Genomic DNA, 23,064 nt, shown 5'->3' with positions numbered 1-23,064 from the left:
TCCGTTGTGACTTATATAGGCGGAGACCCCGCCCCCTTATGATGTCACAGTCCCTGGGCATGCTGGGACTGTGACGTTTTAGGGGGCGTGGTCAACATCACCCCTTGATTCTGATAAGCCCCCCACCCGCAGACCCCGACAACCAACGGCCAGGGTTGTTGGGAAGAGGCCCTTGTCCTCATCAACATGGGGACAAGGTGCTTTGGGGTGGGGGGGCCCCGCAGGGCCCCCCCTCCCCCAAGGCACCCCCCCATGTTGAGGGCATGCGGCCTGGTACGGTTCAGGAGGGGGGGGCGCTCGCTCGTCCCCACCCCCTTTCCTGACCTGCCGGGCTGCCTGCTCGGATCGGGGTCTGGTATGGATTTTAGGGGGGACCCCACGCCGTTTTTTCGGCCTAGGGGCTTCCCTTTATAATCCATACCAGACCTAAGGGCCTGGTATGCCCCACGCTCGCCGCAATAGGAAAATTTGTTTTTCCTATTGCAGCGAGCACGAAATGCAATACCCTGCCCTCGCATCGTATCTGGTCCGTTGGACCAGCATACACACGAGCGGGCTTTCCGTCGGACCAGCACACAGACGAGTGGACTTTCCGCCAGAAACTGAGTCAGACGGAAAGATTTAAAACTTGTTTCAAATCTAGGTCTGGCGGGCTTTTGGGAAAAAGTCCGCCGGAAAAGTCCGCCGGAGCCTACACACGGTCGGATTGTTCGGCGGACTCTGGTCCGCCGGACCAAGTATGCTGGAAAGTCCGACCGTGTGTACGCGGCACTAGTGTTAAGTTTACATTTCTGGTTGGTATATTGTATTGATTAAGGTCTCTTGATTTACATCTTCCCCTCTTAAAGCGGAGTTCTACTCAAAAGTGGAAGTTCTGCTTTAAGGACTCCTGTCCCCCTGACATACCACATTTGGCACGTTATTTTTTTTGGGGGGGGGCAAGTACCTAGTTTTGACAGATACCCAGCTCCCACTTCCACTCGGGCCGCCTAGCGGAAGTTCTCCTCTCCCCCTCCCTGCAATCTTCTGGGACACGTCACAGGTCCCTGAAAATTGCCTGGCCATTCAGGACGCGCAGCGCGGCTCGCGCATGCGCAGTGCGCAGCCGGCTGCGGAGCCGCTAGCTGTCACAGACGGGTGCCCACACTAGTGATGCCGGGAGAGGTGGGGGAGAGAACCAAAGCTTTGCTGAATAGTGGGACAGGTGAGTGTGTGTTTATCAACCTGTTCCTGACCAGCCGCCACAGTTGTACTGCGGCAGAATGGCACAGGCAGGCGAATCGCCGTTATGCTACATTGGGCGAGCGGCCAGCTAGGGGGCGCGCACGTACCCCCCCCCCCCGCCGGCTGCGACAACTGAATTAGTTCAGAAACCAGTCAATCCTCAGGCCCAGGCCAATGAAATCTGGCCTGGACCTGGTGATCGCTCCTGACGAATGATATCCTTCCCCTGTCTGTGTAACTGTAAACACTGACAGGGGAAGTAATGTCATCTCCCTTGTATCGGTCTTTTCCGTTCCAGACCGAGAGGAGAGAGGATCAAAAAAGTGAGTTGCACAACACTACACTGACACCAGGTCACGTAGGCACATAATTCACCCCCCGATCACCACCTGTCACTGTGTCATCCAGTACAGCAATCAGATTTTTTTTTGATCGCTGTACTAGTGTCATTAGTGACACTAATCAGTGTTGGGGTAATTAGTCTTAGGCCCAGATAGGTCTAGGGCCCCCCCAACCCCCCCCAATAAATGTTTAATCCCTTGATTACCCCCTGTCACCTGTGATCACAGTATAAGTGTCACGGGTGACGCAGTTTAGCTAGATTTATTTTTATAGCATCAGGGCACCCGTCGTATTTTACCCAATAAAGGTTTAACCCTCTGATCACCAGGCGGGTGATCAAAGTTAGGTTTTAGCGTCAGATAGGGTCTGTGTCGCCCCAGGCAGCATCAGATCAGTGCCAGTACCGCTAACACCCACGCACGTACCATACGCCTCCCTTAGTAGTATAGTGTCTGAACAGATCAATATCTGATCTAATCAGAACTATATTAGCGTCCCCAACAGTTTAGGGTTCCCAAAAACGCAGTGTTAGCGGTGATCAGCCCAGATACCTGCTAGCACCTGCGTTTAGCCCCTCCGCCCAGCCCACCCAAGTGCAGTATCAAATCGATCACTGTCACTTACAAAACACAACACACATTACTGCAGCGTTCGCAGAGTCAGGCCTGATCCCTGCGAATGCTAAAAGTTTTTTTGGTAGCGTTTGAATCAGTCGCTAACAGTCAGGAGCTTTTTTACCTGTGAGTCTCACTACTGTACCACTAAATTTAGAGACCAAAATGTCAAATCGAAGGTACACTAGTGAAGAGGCCTACACGTTTCTGAGCATGACAGATAGTGAAGAGGAAGTCACTCATCTGTCAGATTCAGGCTCAGAATACGATCCTGTAGACGACAGCGGCACCCCGACAGATAGCTCTGACGATGGAGTTGTGGTCCCTGCCAAGGTCAGGTGTACCAGACCCTGATCTTCTTCTGCTGTCGTTGAGGTGCAAGAACCGCAGGTCCCTAGTATGGAGTAGAGAGCCAGTACTAGCGCCGCTATTCCTTCCTGTGAACTGGCAAGCACCAGCGGCCTAGTACATCCTGGTCGTACATCCAGCACTGCAGTAACACTTGGTGATGTGGCGAGTCCCATAAGTGCAGTTCAAGCTGGCGAGGTGGCAAGCATGAGTAGTGTCCCACTGCCACCAAGAAGAAGATAAAGACAGGTCCGTCAAGCCCTTAGTGCCCCCCCTGCTGCATTCGCCAATCCTAATTGGGAACCCACCACTTCTGCAGCACCCATACTTCCCCCATTCACTGGCCAACCCGGCATTCAGGTGGAAACAGTTGATTTTACGTCACTTGATTTTTATTCCCTGTTTTTCACTGAAGATCTCTATAGATCTATTGTGGACCAATTTGTATGCTGGTCAATACATCGCCGCTAATCCCCAGCTGACCCTTGCCAGAGATTGGAGATCCATTACGTTCTCCGAATTTAAGACCTTCTTGGGCCTATCCCTCCTCATGGGCGTAACTAAAAAGAGTGAGTTGAAGTCATATTGGTCCACTGACCCAATTCACCATACGCCTGTGTTCTCTGCCTCCATGACCAGGACACGATACGAGCAGATCTTGCGGTTCATGCACTTCAGTGACAATGAACTCTGTCGTCCTCGGGTGACCCTGAATTTGATCGGCTCTACAAAATTCGTCCCCTCGTAAACCACTTCAACCAACATTTTGCAGCCTTGTTTACTCCCCATCAAGTTGTCTGCGTTGATGAGTCCCTGATTAAGTTTTCTGTCCGCTTGTCATTCAAACAGTATCTTTCCAGCAAGCGTACCAGATACGGGGTCAAGATGTAAAAGCTCTGTGACAGGGCTACAGGCTATACATGTAGTTTTATGGTTTAGGAGGGAAGAGATAGTTACGTAGAGCCGAAAAACTGCCCTGACTACATAGGAAGCGCTGGCAAGATTGTGTGGGGCTTGGTGTCACCTTAATTCGGAAAGGGGTACCACTTGTATGTGGACAATTATTACATAAGCATGCCACTTTTTAGTCACTTGTTTGATCATCAAATTGGTGCATGTGGCACCGTACAATCTAATCGCCAAGGCTTTCCCCAGCGGCTTGTAGATTCTCATCTTAGGCTGGGGGAGTGAGCCTGCTTGAGATGTAATAATTTGCTTGCTGTGAAGTGGAGGGATAACAAGAATGTTTTCGTTCTTTCCTCCCTTCATGCAGACACGACTGTCCAAATTACTACGGCGACTGGTGTTGTGGAGAAACCCCTCTGTGTCCACGAATATAACCTCAATATGGGAGGGGTGGACCTCAACGACCAGTTGTTGGTGCCGTACCTAACTGCCCTTAAGGCCAGACGCTGGTATAAAAAAGTGTCTGTATACTTATTTCAATTGGCTTTGCTGAACGTTCATGTGCTATACAGAGCTTCAGGACAAACTGGATCCTTATACAAGAAAGAAAGGGACCCAGGTGGTCCCAAGAATGCCAATGAAGGAAGAAGCTACCACGTTATGTGATCAAAAAAATATACAAAAAACTTTATTGAGACATCTATATAAAAACATGTGATAAGGATCCCACATCTGCGGATCTAAACCACACAGGTGGGATCTCTACCTCCACAGTATAATGAGACCATATAAAAATAGAAAAGCAAATGACAACGTTGTATTAAAAATAGACAGTGGTGGGTCGACCCACCTACCCCTTGGTACTCCTTCCACTTCCCAAAACCCCCAAGGAGACCACACAAATATATTGGTGAAGAGATGGAGTCCTTGGAGCTGCTAACTTGAATTGCAACCACTGGGGGGAGCCCACTCTGTTATAGAGGTATGGGCAGTAATACCCGATAATGCCTGTGTCACAGTTGGTAGATTAACCCAATATTATTAAATGCATCCACTGATAGGCAACATGAAATTCAAGTCCTCAACATGTAATGGTGTACCATGGGTGAGGATGTCTAATATGACCATGATAAGGAAACTCGCTGTATGTCAAAATGAAAGGTCAAACTGGATCCTTCCTTAAATTCCAGGAAGAGATCGTCAGAGCCCTTCTGTTTCCAGACGGTGTTCTGGCCCAACTTCCCAGTGCAAATGCAGTAAGCCGGCTGCATGAGAGGCATTTTCCGCATGTCTTCTCTGGTACCCCTACCCAAAGAAGATGTCGTGTCTGTAGAAAGCGCGGATTTAGGCGTGACACCCGCTTTTATTGTCCCTCCTGTCCTGACCAACCTGGTCTTTGCATTAGTGACTGTTTTGAACGCTATCACACACTAGTTGAGTATTAGCGTTGGGTACAGCACCACACAGTCATAGGCACACGTACACAGGGTCTCAGGGTCTTGAAAGATGTGATGGCCATCACATTTTGAGAGACCCTAATCTGCGGTGATTGGATTTCGGGGCCCCGTACGTGGCTGGGCTCCCAAAAATTTCCACACATGTGATATCCCCGTACTCGGGAGAAGCAGCACAATGTATTTTGGGGTGTAATTCCACATATGCCCATGGCATGTTTGAGTAATATATAATTTAGTGACAACTTTGTGCAAAAAAAAAAAAAAAGAAGTTTGTCATTTTCCCGCAACTTGTGGCAATATATAAAATATTCCATGGACTCAACATGGCTCTCGGCAAATAGATTGGAGTGTCTACTTTCCAAAATGGGGTCATTTGGGGGGGGGGGGGGGTTTGTGCCATTTTGGCATTTTATGGCCTTCAAAACTGTGATAGGTAGTGAAGAGTGAAATCAAAAATTTACGCCCTTAGAAATCCTGAAGGCGGTGCTTGGTTTTCGGGGCCCTGTACGCGGCTAGGCTCCCAAAAAGTCCCACACATGTGGTATCCCTGTACTCAGGAGAAGCATCAGAATTTATTTTGGGGTGTAATTCCACATATGTCCATGACATGTGTGAGCAATATATCATTTACTGACAACTTTGTGCAAAAAAAAAAGTTTGTAATTTTCCCGCAACTTGTGGCAAAATATAAAATATTTCATGGACTCAACATGCCTCTCTGCAAATAGCTTGGGGTGTCTACTTTCCAAAATGGGGTAATTTGGGGGGGGTTTGTGCCATATTGGCATTTTATGGCCTTCAAAACTGTGAAAGGGAGTGAGGAGTGAAATAAAAAATTTATGCCCTTAGAAATCCTGAAGGCGGTGCTTGGTTTTCGGGGCCCCGTACGTGGCTAGGCTCCCAAAAAGTCCCACACATGTGGTACCCCGTACTCAGGAGAAGCAGCAAAATGTGTTTTGGGGTGCAATTCCACATATAACCATGGCATGTGTAAGCAATATATCATTTAGTGACAAATTTTTGTAAAAAAAAAATTTTTATTTTTGTCATTATTCAATCACTCAGGACAAAAAAATAAAATATTCAATGGGCTCAAGATGCCTCTTAGCAATTTCCTTAAGGTGTCTACTTTCCAAAATGGGGTAATTGGGGGGGGGGGGGGGTTGTACTGCCCTGCCATTTTAGCACCTCAAGAAATGTAGAAAATATCATTTTTTTTCAAAATTTTCGTTTTTTTTCAGCAAAAAATAAAAATCACAGAGGCAATCAAATACGATCAAAAGAAAGCTCTATTTGTGGGGGAAAAAAAGGACACAAATTTCTTTTTGGTACAACATTGCATGACTGCGCAATTACCAGTTAAAGCAGCGCAGTGCCAAATTGTAAAAAGTCCTCTGGTCTTTGACCAGCCAAATGGTCCGTGGCTGAAGTGGTTAAAAGTTAGCAGCTACACTTTTTGTAGATGCTGACTTTTAATAAACACGGAAAGGGCTGAAACTCCGCTTTAACTACACTAGCACTTAAATTAAATGTGCTTAAAGGGGAAGTCCACCCTAACACTAAAATTACTACATCTACTGGCATCCACAATTTAAGACTAATCTATCTAGCCCTGTAAAGAAGAAATCGCTATATATACCTTTTTTGAGCTGATCCGGTTCGGTCTCCAGCAGCGGAAGCTCTGCAAAAGAAACAGCCGACAATGGCTGTGAAATGAATAGGAAGTGACGTCATCCTAAGAGTTACTATGGGGTTTCCATTGTCGGCTGCCTCCTCTGCACCCGCCTCCACAGCAAAGCACCACTGACAGCTCAGCGTGGGACCGGACTGGATTGGCTTCAGAAAAGGTATGTATAGCGGTTTCTTCTTTACAGGGCTAGATAGGTTAGCTTTAGATCGGATGTCTGTAGATGTAGAGATTTTAGTGTTAGAGTGGACTTCCCCTTTAAGACATTTTAAGTGTATTCCATATCTTCATTCTATTTAGTATTCGATCAGGTTCATTCAGGTTTCTCTTAAGAAATCTATCCATTGGTGGACAGGTCTTTCTGATGTACACTGATCAGCTATTTGGTTGCCAGAATTGTTGATTAGATGATTTTTTTTTTACTCTGAAGAATGGAAGACCAACATCTACCATTAAATCCCACTGAATGCCATAGTAATGAATATGATGATCATAATAGCAACACTACTATTATTACAGTAACAGTGGATATACAGTATCTTATGAGTTCATTTGCAAAGACATAAAACACTAATAGTTGGAAGGGTACTAAGCTAATTCTTTTTGAGCCTTTAGGGATGGCTATAAAAGGATTAGATGCCCCCCTTAAGTCTTACATCCATTGTGTCAGGAGAGCAGCAAATGGGCTATGAATAATACTTGAATAACAGTTTAAAATAAGTCCCTGAATTAAGGCAACATTAATTTAATAAAATACACCAAATCATTGCAAGAGGTATAATTTCACAAGCCATGACAGTGTTTCAGGAGGACAAAGCTACAAAACCATAATGGCTGTATGTATTGTTATATTTCCCATCATAGCTGTTATTGCAAACATTTTGTTGTATTGCCATGGTCCATTTCTCTCATATTAAAAGAAAAACTGCTAAAAAGGAGATGGGAAGAAGACAAGAAGGGATAAGAAAGGGATAAAAATGGGATAAAAAGCAACAGACTGGTGTTAAAGTGTACATATAGCCATTTTTTAGCTTTGGATTAAAACCCCTTTCAGTTTTTTTTGTTTTCTTTGCTGTCTGTGTCTCATTGGGTGAACAGTGTTTCTCAACCTTTTTTAGTCATGACGCTCCTTAAAAGTATGCAAAATCTTGAGGCACCAATCTCCATCACCTCAGAGCCACTCACCTCATTTGAGGTATCCTATCACATCAGAGGTCTGAACTCCCCATCGCATTAGAGTCCTCTATAATGTCAGAAACCCCCCATGACACCAGAGTCCTCTCTATATGTCAGCATCCTGCCTGAGAGGTGGAGAAGGTCTGAAGGAGTGAGACTTCCATCCTCTATTGCAGATATTGCTTGCCACTTCTCCCTGGATCAGCATCATAAGCTGCCAAAATGCAGTCAGGCTGGCTGCCAACACCATAGCAGCATACCGCCCTACAATGTCATTGGTTTTTAGGCTGCTGGTAGCCATCCCACCTGCACCATGGCAACTCATGACACTGATTTAGGACAAACTGCTTGGGGCACTAAGGGGAACCTAAATGGCACCCTGGTTGAAAAACACTGGGGTAGACCATACTCTTGGAAGGCAGCCAATGAAATAGTTGTGCCTTTTCTGCTTTGCATACTGTCTAAGAGACTTCTAGAGGTAGAAGCGTCACTATATTTAAACTTATGAATTTCTGTATCTCCCCCCCAATTATTGATGAAGGAAATTTTGGATTTTGCACCCAAATTTTGGGTCTTGGGCTATCAATAACTTTGCTAAACATACTCTTCTTTGGTTCAGGTTCTACTTACTATGTATTCTGGTCTAAAAGCCTACTACAACTAGATTTTACCATATGTTTCATCTTTGTCCTTGCTCTCCTTCTCCTGTTCATCCTTTGCCTGCTTCTCCTCTTTCTCTTTTTCTTTCTTGACTTTATGCTTGCAGTTATCCTTGTCTATGAGTTTATTGTCAAGGGCATTTTTCAGATCTTCAGCTTTTTCTTCTGCTGTTTTATTTTGGTCTTCATTTCCATGAGGTTTATCTAAGAGCATTGAATGACATATTACACATAGAAGAACCTTAACAATACAGGTATATTCATATAATGTCATTAAAAGAGAGCTACAATTTACTCTTTAGAAAGTATAGTTATGCACATTGAAATAACAGATCATTTTGATACATAGCAGTTTAAACTTTTTTAGTTTAAGAATCAAGTTTTTTTTTTTATTTTTTTTTTTTAAATGGGATAAACTTTGATGTGGAAATATATAAAAAAAAAAAAAAAAAAAAAAAACATTAAAGTTTCAATAAAATGTCATTCTATTTTTATATACAGCAATGCATGATTGTACCTTTTGCTGTTGGATTCATTTTACATTTAAAGCGAATGTTCACTTTTGCAGTCGAATTGAGAAACCCCACTATATGTTTGCTATTTCCATTCACAAAGCATACCCTATAATTTTTTTTTTTTATTGTAGATCACTAGACACAGAACAGGCTTTATACTTAACTATCTGGGTTATGCATCACCTATAGGTGAATGGACACTGGCTGACCAAAAACAGAAAGGAAGTCCCCCTCTATATAACCTCCCCCCCAAACAGGAAGTACCTCAGTTTTCCTGCCAGTGTCTCGAAGGTGATTGTTACAGTTATTAAGCTCTCTGTGAGTTCTGATTCTTTTAAAATCAAGGGACTAAAGTGATCAGATCCATTTGGAATGGCTTAAGGGCTAAAATAAATGGTACCTGAGCCTCATGTAGGGATTATGGAAGATACAATAAGGTTTTGCCTGTAATGCAACCTTTTTGCCACTGGACCCTGCGTAGCAGAATCCTGGGCAATGAAGAACTAAGGCAATTTTGGTAGGGTGCTGTACAGGTCCAAGGGAATGGACCCAGAAAGTGGAAAGTGTACCCAGTCCTTGAAGGTCCTTAGTGACAAAACCCACTGTGATGGGGGAAGACTGGGCTTCTAAATCTTATTAAGGCCCTTCAGTGAGATTGGTAAGTGAAGCCCTTTTGTTCACATACACTATATTGTATATTGTATTATACTGCTGATAACAAATAGGAGTAATTATTAAAGGCCTCTTTTTCTCTCACTGGGTCAGCTATTCAGCCTGCTGTGGCTGCAATTGGGGTCTGTTAGTCCTTAAAGAATCGTGTTAAATCGTTTACTAGGCCTGGTCAGGAGGATGATTCTTGTGAGAATATGGCAGATTTACTTCGGGTCTTGTGCTTTGCCGTGGTGCCCTCAAGGACTCAATACAGCAAGCCTCGTGTTTAGCTCTGTTGTCAGTGCATATGCACAGAATTCTGTGGTTAAAAGTTGGTCAGCTGGGCTGCCTTACAAGAAGCTACTGGCTAGTTTTTCCTTCCATGGGGTACATTTATTTGGTGAGGATCTGGATAAATATATCCAGAAAATCTCCGGAGGAAAAAGCTCTCTTCTACCTGTTAAGAGGAAGAACAAGCGTAATTCATTTAAGGGCCCAGGTGCTACTGCTACAAATTTTTCATCCTCCAGGCAGTTTTGACATCTGCAGGGGGCTGCGGAGACAATGATTGAAGACAAGTGGGTCATCTCCACGGTGTTTGTAGGGTACAGGCTGGAATTTGAGGTCTTTCCTCCTCATAGTTTTTTGAGATCCAACGTTCCCTCAGATCTTCTTAAGAAGAGCTTGTTGTTTCAGGCACTAGAACACTTGATGCTTCAAGGGGTGATTGTAGAGGTACCAGTATCCGAAAGGTTTGCAGGGTTCTATTTGAACCTGTTCACAGTTCCAAAACCGAATTGGGACGTGAGACCCATCTTAGACCCAATAGCTTACCATTCGGTCCTTTTCGGATGGAGTCAATCCATTCGGTTCCACTAGGGTTTTTTCTTGCATCCATAGACATTAAGGATGCATACCTGCATCTGCCAATTTTTCGACCTCATCAAAAGTTTTTTGTTTTGCAATAGAGGACCGTCATTTCCAATTTGTGGCGCTGCCCTTTGGACTTGCAACAGCACCCCTGGTGTTTACAAAAGTTCTGGCGCTGGTTTTGGGCCTTCTAAGGTCTCAAAGGATCTTGGTGTTAGGTTATCTAGATGACCTCTTGCTCAGGGAATAGTCAGGACAAAACTTAAAGCAGAATGTGGCTCTCATGGTTTACTTTTTGGAACACCTGGGCTGGGTCTTAATCTTTGAAAAGTCAGCCTTAGAGCTGGTTCAGTGCCTAGAGTATTTAGGACTAGTTCTAGACACAGCTCAAGCAAAAGTGTTCCTACCTACAAGAAAGGTCAATGCTCTGAAGGATCAGGTTTGAGAAATAAGCAGGGGGCATACCTCCATTCGGCTCTATATAGTTCTGCAGGGGAGAATGGTGTCTTTGTTCGAGGCAATTCTTTACATAACAGTTCCATTCCAGACCTTTACAAAAGAACATTCTGTCGGCCTGGAACAAGAGAGTACCAACTCTGGATTGTCGCATGCTTTTGTCTCCCACAGTCCAGCTAAGTCTCAATTGGTGGTTGGTGGATAGGAATTTGGAAAGAAGAAAGTCTTTCCTTCCAGTGAACTGGAAGGTAGTGACCACAGATGCCAGTCTCTCTGGCTGGGGGGCTGTCCTGGAGGACTCCACAGTTCAGGGAGAGTGGTCTCGGTCGGAACAAATTCTGACCATCAATGTCGTAGTGCTATGAGCAGTGTGCCTGGCTCTGATTTTCTGGACAGTCAAGCTCCAGGGTTGTCTGATAAGGGTTCAACCTGACAACCACCAAGGTGGCAACAAGAGCCGTGTAGCTCAGGAGATAAACCACATCCTGACTTGAGCAGAGAGACATGTGCCAGTTCTGCCAGCAGTCTATATTCCGGGGTTGAGAATTGGAAGGTGGACTATCTCAGTCACCAGCGACTGCATTTGGGAGAATGGTCTCTTCACTCCGAGGTCTTTCTGGAAATTTGCCGGCGATGGGGTACCCCGTATGCAGGGCTGAACTGGGACAAAAATTTGGCCCTGAACTTCATCCAGACTGGCCCATTTTAATGAAATAAAATGCTGCCCCCCCCCCCCCAAAAAAAATTGAACCCACCAAAAGGCCCCCACATCCATTATTGTATATCATGCAAGGTTGAGAGAGAGAGGTGGGAGTTAGAGAGAGGGGGGATGAGGGAAAGGGGGTGAGAGGGGGTGGGTGAGAGAGGGGGTGAGTGTAAGAGAGAGGGGGCGAGTGAGAGAGGGGGTGAGAGAGAGGAGGGGGCTGAGAGACAAAGGGGGGTCTGAGAGAAGGGAGGAGAGTTGGAGAGACAGAGGGGGCTGAGAGACAGAGTTGAGGACTGAGAGATGGGGGGGCTGAAAGAGGGGAGGGCTGAGTCAGACCAGGCATACACTATTGAATGCCATGAAGGTGGTCACTAGGAGTATCTATCACAGGGTTTGAAAATCCTACAATGCCTGGTGTGAAACCATAAAGTGGCATCCTCAGAAATATATGATCGGGAAAATCCTTTCCTTTCTCCAGTCTGGTATGGAGATGAAGTTGGCCTTGGGAACAATTAGAGGGCACATTTTGGACTTTCTTGGCTCTATATTTTTTGTGAGGCCTATAGCTTCACAATCTTTGGTTCAGACTTTTCTGCAGGGAGTGACTCGTTTGGTCCCTCCTGTCAAGCCACCCTTGTGTCCTTGAGACTTAAATTTAGTTTTGTCTGTTCTACAGAAACAGCCTTTTGAACCTATTCGTGAAACTCCATTGATTCTTTTGACATGGAAGTTAACCGTTCCGATCGCTATCACTTTGGCAAGAAGGGTGTCGGAATTGGAGGCTCTTTCCTGCAAAGCGACATATTTAGTCTTACACCACGATAAAGTGGTGTTGCAGCCTCTTCCGTCCTTTTTGCCCAAGATAGTTTCTGCTTTTCATTTAAATCAGGATATTGTGTTACCCTCCTTTTTTTCACATCCACGTTCTGCGACAGAAAAACTGATGCATTCTTTGGACGCAGTGCGAGCTGTCAGGGTTTATCTGAAAAGGTCGGCACAAATCAGAAATTCAGATGCCTTGTTTGTATTGCTGGAAGGGCCCAAGAAAGGACAAGCAGTATCCAAGGCATTTATTTCCCGTTGGATCCATCAGTTGGTCATTCAGGCCTATGGTTTAAAGGGTAAAGTTCCTCTCTTCAAGGTAAGGGCACATTCTACCAGGGGTATATGAACCTCTTGGGCAGTTCACCATCAGGTATCTGTTAGCCCGCTACCTGGTCTTTAGTGCATCCATAAGTGGATGTTAGAGCTGCAGAGGATTCTGCATTTGGCCATAGTGTGTTACAAATTGCGGTATAGGTTAATGATTGATGGGGGTTTTTTCTTTATGATGTATCTCCCTCCCCTCAAGGGTATCGCTCTGGGACATCCCAGATAGTTAAAGAGGAAGTAAACCCTTATGGGTTTTACTTCCTCTTTTTTCCCCTGCAAAGTAAAAGCATAATGGGCTAGTATGCATCGTATACTAGCCCATTATGTGGCACTTACCTGCAAATGAAGCCCATGCTGTCCCCGCTAGTGGCCGCATCCATCTTCCTTCCGGGGCCACGGACTCAGACTCTGTGACTGGCCGGAGTCGCGTGACATCACTCCCGCACATGTGCGTGGGAGCCGCCAGTCATGGTACTTGCTAGTGACATCATCAGCGCACTACAAGGTAAATATCTCCTAAATGGCGTACATTTAGGAGATATTTACACTACCAATAGATAAGCCTTATTTTAGGCCTCCCGCCCCCCCCCCCCCATTTGAATGGGTATTGAATACATTGTACCCCTACTCATTTACCAAAAAAGTGTCAAAAAAGTAAAAATGAAAGGAGACTGTTTTGGACAATTCCTTAATTTAAAAAAAAGTGTCTAGCGAAACGTCAGAAGGGGCGGGGTCACCGTTTTCGTCACCGGGTGGCCCCTCCCTCAACTATATAACAGCTGTCATCGTGAAAAGGCTGCAGTCGTGGGGACGCCTCCCATCGAGCCGGAGTTCTTCCGTTTTTTTTTTCTGGTCGTTGGCGCTGTGATGGAAGATGGATTTACATTGCGGGACACTTTTTTTTTTTAAATAAAGGAATGGACAAAAACTGTCTCCTGTCATTTTTGCTTTTTTGACACTTTTTTTGGTGAATGTGTAGGGGTACAATGTACCCGATACCCAGTCACACGGGGGGGCGGGATCTGGGGCGGCCCCCCTCTATAGCTGTACCAGGCCGCATGCCCTCAACATGGGGAGGATGCTTTCAGGTCCCCCCCAAAACACCTTGTCCCCATGTTGATGGGGATAAGGGCCTCTTCCCCACAAGCCCTGCCCGCAGACCCCCACAACCACTGGGCAAGGTTCAGGAGGAGGGGCACTCTCTCGTCCCCCTCTTTTCTTGTGGCCTGCAAGGTTGTGTGCTCGGATAAGGGTCTGGTAAGGATTTTGGGGGGACCCCCAAGCCATTTTTTCTTTTAGCGCAGGGTTCCTTGAGACTGTGGCCTGAGACTCAAGTGGAGACAGATGAAGCAGATGTTTGTGTATCTGTGGCAGGGGACACCATCTGCTTTACAGTGCAGTTCGTGTATGCTGAGCAGGGTTTGTGTGGCAGCAGTGAAAGAGTCACTGTACCACACAGGAAAGAGCGTGCCAGAGAGACCTGCCCAGCAGGAGGAGCCACCACCAGAGAGCCAGCTAGTCAAAGAACATGGGCGGAGTCGTCGCTGGCGGGCTGGCAATCCGATAAATGGGAGGGAGCTGTGACGTTACTTCCACCGCCAAGTACAGCTGAGAAGATGACACGTGACAGAAGCAGCAAGATGGTGGATGCCGGAGTGAACTGGAACCCAGGGGCTGCTCCATCTGTTGGCAGAGAGCCTGCAGAGTGGACTGATATGCAGAACCCAAATGCTGATGGACACCGGAGTCCAGTTGATACCCCGGGGAAGTTTAGCGCTCTGCAGCCAAGGAGACACGGAGCACCTTGGACTGGTATGTGGGAGATGCCAGTAACAGTGAAAAAACACAATAATTGTTGCACTAGGGTGTTCCAGCAGGCAAAGCTGTGTCATCTGAAATGATGACAAATGTGGTGTCAGAATGCTGAACAATGCAGTCCAAGTTCTAAAAAAGAGGCTGTGGGACTTTAAATGAGGTCCATGACCAAAAGGTCAAGGTTATCTCCATCCCTGGTTCTGATAAGAAACTAAATGAAGGGTTGGGACTTTAAATGAAGTATGCACAATAAAAATCAATAATTGTTCGTATCAAATTTATTCCATATAATAATAAATAAAAATCAAACCAAGACACACAGCACTATGAGTCATATAATACATTTCATATATATACATATAGAGTCAATACATATATGTACACACACATACATTGCATAGGCACAATATCACATGATAGTTCAATATAAGTAACTTAAAAAACGAATGATAACATGATAAAAAGTAAGTATCTAGTTTGGCCATAGATAGGCACAATGTTGCACATATCTGGATGTTGCTGTAAATAAAAGATGCATGGGTATAGCATTAGTAGCTCGACACATTTCGTGGTTGGTAACCACTCATCAGGAGCAATTGTGACCAAAAGCCTATAAAAATAATAAGTAATGGGTCAGACTGATTGCACAATTAAGCATATGGGTTAAGTTAAGGGGAAGTGGTATAACATCCACCCATACTTACAGAACCACCCAAGGAACTCGGTGTGGCAGGATCACGCATGGTGGGCCAGGGTCAACAGACGGCATGGGAACTGAGGCGGCATATAAAGGCATGGCATCAGGAAACAGAAAAAATATTGTGCTGATGCAATGGGATTGGACCATCACCAAACCATCCATGGTGATATGGGATTGATCGTCCCAAACATCTAAAAAGTGACTGTAAATGAGTGAATTCCCCTATCACCATGGATTTTATGATGGGAACTCAAATGCTTTTTTAATACACATTCACTCATTTACAGTCACTTTTTTTATTTTTCCTTAGATGTTTGGGACGATCAATCCCATATCACCATGGATGGATCCATCCACATTGATCGTGTGGTACTCAATCACCCAGACAAGAAGAGTCAAGCGTGGGCTATCAATATTCAGGGTCCTGATGGAAGGATGATCCGGATACCACATCCTGATCACTATTACTAAGTAATGTCGAGTTCATTACCTGTTTGAACTGAATGTGCTGTTTGAAAGAGGCTACCAAGCCTGAAGAATCACTGTTGGGCTAGATCCCTTTCCCAAATCCCATTCCCTTCTATCCTTGCAAATAGAGGAGGGGGCAACTGAAGTTTGTTTTTTAATCTGTGAGAGAGGATCTTCTGTTGCAGAGGACTTCTCCTGTTTGAACCAGGGGCTTCTACCTGGAGGGGGGTACACCCCTAGTTGCTAAAGACACCTTGCGAAGATACTCTGCTAAAGACACTTTGGAAAGATACTCTGTTAAAGCCAGTTTGCGAAGATTATTAGCCAGTGGGGCACCATAGTCACCTAGTTGAGCTTGTATGAGTTGCTACCGTGTCAGAAGGTAGTTGCCCGCTGTCTCTTCATGAAGGAGGAATTGAGGAAAAGACTTCCTTAAAGAGTTTCTGCAATTGCCCACAAGTAGGAGAGCCATTGCTATAGGCTCCAGCAATAATGGCTGGCCATCAAGGGAAGATGTGTTGCCTGAATTCTGCAGAAGGGGGTCACTGCGGGCGTCGGTCAAATGGACTCCACACTTCTTCATCCTAACACGTGGGTTCGGCTAATAGGAATGAGTCAGTACCCTGGTATTAGAGAGGGACTTTACCCATTATTAGCCATATGGTTTCTGCTTGGAACACTCTAAAATGTGTTTAGCCAGGTAGAATTGTAGGTTGTTCTGTTTGTCTATTACAGGAACACGATGGGACAACATGTTAAGAGTTGCCTTTAGGGGGCTGGATGCACAAGATATCTCTATGTGAAAGTTAGTGATAGGTGCCTCTTCGGGTGAGAAGGTCACCTCTGAGAAGAGGACAGTCTCACTGTAAGTATGTTAGGTCATACAAATTGCAATGTATTGTGTACTGTCTTTGCGGGCTTGCAAGAAGTCCTTATGCCTCGGCTGAGGTAGTCCATGGAAATTTATTGTACATATGTAATGATACTATTTGTAGTATAGTTACTTAGGGTGTTTAGCCATTTTACCCTACCAACCAGTTATGTTTAGCCGGGGGGGGGGGGTGCACTAATATAGTGCACTTGGTAGATGTTTCTTTAAAAATGTAAATATCTATTGTACAGCAGATGTCTTATATTTTTTCACTCTAATTTATTGTATATACTGGCCACATATGGGGTATGCCCCATGGCCTTTTTCATTGTTATTTCGCTTTTGCCCCTTTTCCAAATTTGTGGGATACTCTGTGTACATTTTTGTATAGGTATTTTTGTAGGGGCGGCTGCCCAAAGCCAATGAGGAGTTTTGGGCCTCCCTGCATACCAGGGAGGCTATCAGGTAAATTTAGGTGTTCTCTGCCTACCAGGGAGCAGTGATCCATTGATAGGGTCTGCTCATTGTGCTCAGATGCTGCTCATGCTGTCTGCCTGTTTTACACTGGTCCAATAGGATGAGGCATATTGGACAGTGGGAGGAAACTTGACAAATGGGAGCATAGGTGTAGTTACAGCCCTGGCCATTGGCAAAAGCAGATGCCTCAGGGCATGCTGGGTGACTGTATATATACCTAGGGCACATGGGCTTTGGCTTTGGATGACGAGCAGAAGAGTGTGTGGGTGTAATGTGGAAATCTCCAAGTGTCTGGCTGCAGAAAAATCAGAGGGAGGCCCAGGGAAAACTATACTCAGCGACTGCATTAAGATAAAAAACCTTCTGCCTTTACAACCACTTTAATTGTGTTTAGGAGACTAGGCATTGCTTCACAGGCTGTGGCTCTGTTATCTCCCCCTGTTTTTTTAAACTCACTGGAAACTTCCAGAACATGCAGGGGTGCAGGGACAGAGGCTGCAGTTTGAATTTTTTGTGGAGTTTCCACCAACCCCTGGGAGGGCGGGCACAGAAGGTGGGGAGACAACCCATAAATACGCAGCAGCCTGGCAGTCTGGGAGCAGAATCCAGGGTTCATCCACCTGGAGGCAACCCCTGTGCTGGGGGATCTGCCCCTGGGGCAGAAGAGAAGGAGCGAGTGCAGAGGAGAGAGAGAAAAGTGGAAAGTCTTCACTCAGCACAGCCTCAGGTAGGCTTATTTGCAGACTCCAAGTCAATCCAGGAACAGCCAGCCCATCAGATAGTCTAGTGCAGCAGCTTTCTGGATATAAGAACTACTTAAAGGGAACTGAGTGAGTACAAACCAGCGCCACACCCAAAGTCATAGAGAGGACAGTGTAGTGCAATACTCTACTATTTCTACTTTGGACTCAAAGCAGCCAGGTGTTGTGTCAATATGTCTTGTCAGCACTAACAGGCTTGGGTGCCCAGCCAGGGAACCCAGTGATGTACAAAAAGGTTTACATCCGTAAATCATATAAACGACATCATTAAAGAAAACGAATACAACAAATAACGGTAAACATAGTATCCACTTATACTTGGTTAGAGCAGTATCTGACCATATATATGACTGCCTTATAAACATGTTACAGAAGCCTGAGTAGACAATGGTCTAAGTGGAAGAACAGTGTGCCTGGTCTAGCAAGTTGGAGTGACTGTTAATCAGTGTGGGAAAGAACAACGCATCCCTAATATATGGGCGGGGGTTCAGCTGATGTAGGTAATCCCATGTATCCCAATCCCCATCCAATTTCAATGTTCCCAAAATAAACATTCTAAACTAAAACTCCTAGACTGTTTCTTAAGCCGTTTTGTTTGGCTGTGGGTGCTGTGTGGTGGAAATAGGCCAAATTCCAGTAGCTCCTTTGGGGGTAGCACTACATACACATCAATGATGATGTACAGTCATGGCCAAAAATATTGACACTCCTGTATTTCTGTCAGATAATGCACCACTTTGCCCAGAAAATTGTTGCAATTACAAATCTTTAGGCATTCTCATGTTTATATCTTTTGTTTGTATTGGTAAGACACAAAAAAGTGGAGAAACAAAAAGCCAAATCTGACACATTTCACGTAAAACTCCAAAAATGAACTGGAAAAAATTATTGGCACCCTCAATTTAATATTTGGTAGCAAATCGCTTTCTGTAACCATCAATGAGTTTCTTATGCCGTGTACACTTTTCGGCATCAAAGGTCTGATGGTCTTTCCGACGGACTTTCGACGGACTTCCGACGGACTTTCGAATATACAGACTTGCCTACACACGATCACACCAAAGTCCGACGGATTCGTACGTGATGATGTACGACAGGACTTAAATAAGGAAGTTGATAGCCAGTAGCCAATAGCGTCGGTTTTCGTCCGTCGGACTAGCATACAGACGAGCGGATTTTTCGACCGGACTCGAGTCCATCGGAAAGATTTGAAACATGTTTCAAATCTAAAGTCCGTCTGATTTTCACCCGAAAAAGTCAGTTGCAGGTCCGATGAAGCCCACACACGGTCGGATTGCCCGACGGATTCGTCCCGGTCGGACCAGTCCGGTCGAAAAGTCTGCCCGTGTGTACAAGGCATAACACCTCTCTACTGGGATTTTGGACCACTCTTCTTTTGCCAAATGCTCCAGGTCTCTCAGATCGGAAGGGTTCCTTTTCCCATCTGATGTTTTGAGATCTCAACACAGGTGCTCTATGGGATTTAGATCTGGACACATTGCTGGCCAGTTCAGTACTCTCTAGTGCTTTGTCTTAAACTATTTATAAGTGCTTTTTGATGTATGCTTTGGGTCATTGTCCTACTGTAAAACCCATGACTTTCTGACACTGGGCCCTACATTGCACCCCAGAATTTGTTGGTAGTCTATAGATTTCATAATGCCATGCATGCGGTCAAGACATCCAGGGCCTGAAGCAGCAAAGCAACCCCAAAACATCAGTGAACCTCCACCATGTTTGACTGCAGGGACTGTATTCTTTTCTTTAAAGGCCTCATTTCTTTTTCTGAAAACAGTGGAATGATGGGCTTTACCAAAAAGCTGTATTTTTGTTTTGTCTGTCCACAGCACATTCTCCCAAATGCATTTTGCCTTCCTCAGGTATGTTTTGGTAAGCGCCTATCTAGCTTTTTCGTGTGTCAGCCGTAGGGTCCTCCTGGGTCTCCTACCTATAGCAACCCTTTTCAGGTGGCGATGTATAGTGCAAAATGACACAGTTGTACTCTGTGCCTGAAGTTCAGCTTGAATTTGTCTGGAAGTTGATCAAGGTTCTTTTATCCACCATTCGAAAAATTCCTTTGTTGCAATCTTTGATCAATTTTTCTCTCTCGCCCACGGAGATTAGCTACAGTGCCATGGGCTGTAAACTTCTTGACAATGTAGCACACAGTGGGCACAGGAACATTAATGCACTTGTAACCTTGAGATTGTCCATGCTTTTCCACATTTTTTGTTCTCAAATCCTCAGACAATTCTTTGCTGCTCTTTCTTTTCCCCATGCTCTGTGTGGCACACAGACACAGACAACAGAAAGGTTGAGTCAATGTTTCATCATTTTAACTGGCTGCCGGTGTGATTTCTATATTGTCAGCACCTGTTAATTGATACAGGTGAGTTAATTTACAAATTAAAGGAGCATCACAGACTGGGAATGCAATTATTTCTTACAATTTTGAGAAGGTGCCAATAATTTTGTCCAGTTCATTATTGGAGTATTGCATGGAATGTGTCAGATTTGGCTTTTTGTTTCTCCACTTTTTTGTGTCATACCAATACAAACAAAAGAAATAAACATGAGAATAGCTAAACATTTGTAATTGCAACAATTTTCTAGGCTAAGTGGTGCATTATCTGACAGAAATGCAGGGGTGCCAATATTTTTGGCCATGACTGTAATTACATATTTCTACTCCATTTTTAGGAAGACTGTTTTCAGCTAGTCCTTACCAGTTCCATCCTCTGCACCATCTTCCACATGTTCATGAACAGAAAACTCTGTGTCTGTTGAATCGGCTGAAGGCAGTATGTTATTTAGGAAAAAAAAAAAAAAAACTTATTTAAGTAAAGTAGAATAAATAAATACAAATGTCATGTTAAAATAGGTAGATTCTAATTGGGTCTTTTTGCACTTAACATCTGGTATGAACCTCAGGCAACAAATGTAACAGTTTCTAGGGACAACCTTAAATAGTACTTAATTTAATTTCAACAAAATAGCAATAGCAAGATTTCCCCTGCAGTACTTTTTGACATTAGGTGTCCTCAGTCTGATGGCCAGCATCATTCAACCCACTTCCTCTGACCCCGGGCTGTCCTTGACCAACCACAGCCTACTGTTACTGGACATGGACAATGTAAGGGCACTTTTCACAGTGTTGAACTCACCTCCTCCTTTCACCATGCTTCTTGTCAGCACATGATTTCATTGATTGATTGATTGAATTGATTGGCTCCCTGTACTGCTTCCCCCTCTCACATCCCAGCCTTACTTTACAAGGACTGCAAAATGCTGATGCCAGGTCAAATTCAGGTACGGTACTTACATTTAATGTATTAATGATTACAAAGTTGAAAGAATTTGTGTATTTTATATTTGCCCAGAGTTTGGCTTTAAATATATTAGTTACTGCTAATATAATATATAATTACTTACCAATTAGTGATGAGACAGGATTCATGACTACCAGCACACTCAGATTGGTGGAAAGATTACATATAGGTGCATCCCACAAAATATGAATATCATTAAAAGTTCATTTATTTCAGTAACCCACTTCAAAAAGTGAAACTCATATATTTTATATAGATGTGTTACACACAGAGTGATATATTTCAAGCATTTCTTTCTTTGAATTTTTAATTTTTTTTTGTAATTCCTTTATTGAACCAACAGTACGATATATAAAGCACGAGTCAAACAAGTTGCAATAGTATACGCATATTAAAGACACATATTGAATATTTGTTGCAGCTTCAGAGGCAGCTTAACAGATTCAAGGCATACTCAGTGTAACATAACTAACACATATAAAATATTCTTAATTGAGAGGGCACAACGATAAGCAAGTCCATGTGACTAATTCTATGTAGAAAGCCCTAGCACAATAATGTAACCCTGTGGTGTAAAAATAAAACAAGGGGGGAAACACCGGGATCAGGGGAGGATCCCGAGCGGTCAGCATAATTTGATAAGCGGACAAAGTCCATCATATCCGATTGGCTACATAAACGTAGTGAGGAAACTACAGCAAGGGGGGTCTCAAGCTGGAAGAGCTCACATTGAAGGGGAGAGAGCAATAGGAGGGAAATCAGGTTGAGGAAGAGTGAGGAGAACAGAGAAGGCAAATTCGCTCACCCAGAGCTTTGCAAAAAACAGAGAGGAAATCACCTGTGTTGCGAGTCTGCCTGCAGATACATATCACTGAAAACTAAATGTTGCCATGGTCTCCATGTGTCATGAAAGGACTCCTCTCGATTGTGGAAGGTGGCTGTAAGTTCCTCCATGTCCCTAAGCTCATTGATTTTAGAGAACCAAAGAGACCTCAAAGGTAGATTCACAGACCTCCAGCACAAGGTAATACACACTTTGGCGCAGGATTGTCAGCTAGATCAACATTGGTCAGATGTTTGATAGTGCAGGCAACCTCTTGCCAGAATGGTTTAATTTTCAGGCAGTCCCAAAAAATGTGTAACATAGTACCTGTCTCAGTATTGCATCGCCAGCATGTGTCCGTTACTTGGGGAAAATAGGGTCGTAGGTACCCTATACCATCTCGTCAGGATCTTGTAGCTGGTTTCTTGCACCTTAGTGGCTATGGAGGGTTTCTGAGCAAAATGAAGGATTTTTTTCCTTTTGCTAGTCGGAAAATTGCATATCAAGGTCAGTCTCCCTGCGTGAGAAGAGAAGTCAGGCACCGGCCGTGTCAAGGCAGCGTAGATGGTAGAAAGGCCATGACGAATTGGTTCCCCCTTATGACACAGGCATTCCAGCTCAGAGAGCTGGCGAGAGATACCTGGAGCCCGACAGCATTGAGAAAATGTCGAAGCTGAACGCCACTTAAAGTCTAAGGGAGGGTCGGCTGCGGAGGCAAGCGCGGCTGGGGAGAGTTTGCCATCTGACCCCAAGAAATCCCAGAGATGTACACAGCTGCTGGACACCGGGGAGGAACTGGGGGTTCCGGAGACCAAGCTCAAACCCTGGATTGCCCAGGATAAGGATCATGGGGGAAGGCAGGGGAGAGATCTACGGCGCTAGGCGCTACGGAACGCTGCCCTAGATACTTGTAAGGTGCTTCCCAACGAGAGGTGGTCACTGAGTGATCTAGGGAGCGGGAGCAGAATCCACAGCCAACTTTTTGACGTGCTGTCTGAATCCTCCAATTCCATAGCCACCCAGTGCTTAGCCTTGGCATGACAGTACCAGTCAATCA

At 44.7% G+C, this 23,064-nt stretch overlaps 1 protein-coding gene across 2 annotated transcripts in view; it reads right to left on the bottom strand.

Annotated features, from left to right (window-relative positions):
* The window catches only part of ABCA4 (ATP binding cassette subfamily A member 4), a 450,770-nt gene that overhangs the window by 172,822 nt on the left and 254,884 nt on the right, over positions 1-23,064 (bottom strand). For both annotated transcript variants that reach the window (XM_073593112.1, XM_073593113.1), the window contains exons 19-20: positions 20,582-20,647; positions 8,426-8,617 (exon numbers count right to left, since the gene is read on the bottom strand). In XM_073593112.1, the coding sequence (XP_073449213.1) occupies positions 8,426-8,617; positions 20,582-20,647 (258 nt within the window). The remainder of the gene's footprint in view (positions 1-8,425; positions 8,618-20,581; positions 20,648-23,064) is intronic.

Source organism: Aquarana catesbeiana, linkage group LG07 (assembly GCF_042186555.1).
Source record: "Aquarana catesbeiana isolate 2022-GZ linkage group LG07, ASM4218655v1, whole genome shotgun sequence".
In the NCBI taxonomy this organism is placed as follows: domain Eukaryota; kingdom Metazoa; phylum Chordata; class Amphibia; order Anura; family Ranidae; genus Aquarana; species Aquarana catesbeiana.
This window is presented reverse-complemented; position numbering and strand designations above follow the sequence as displayed.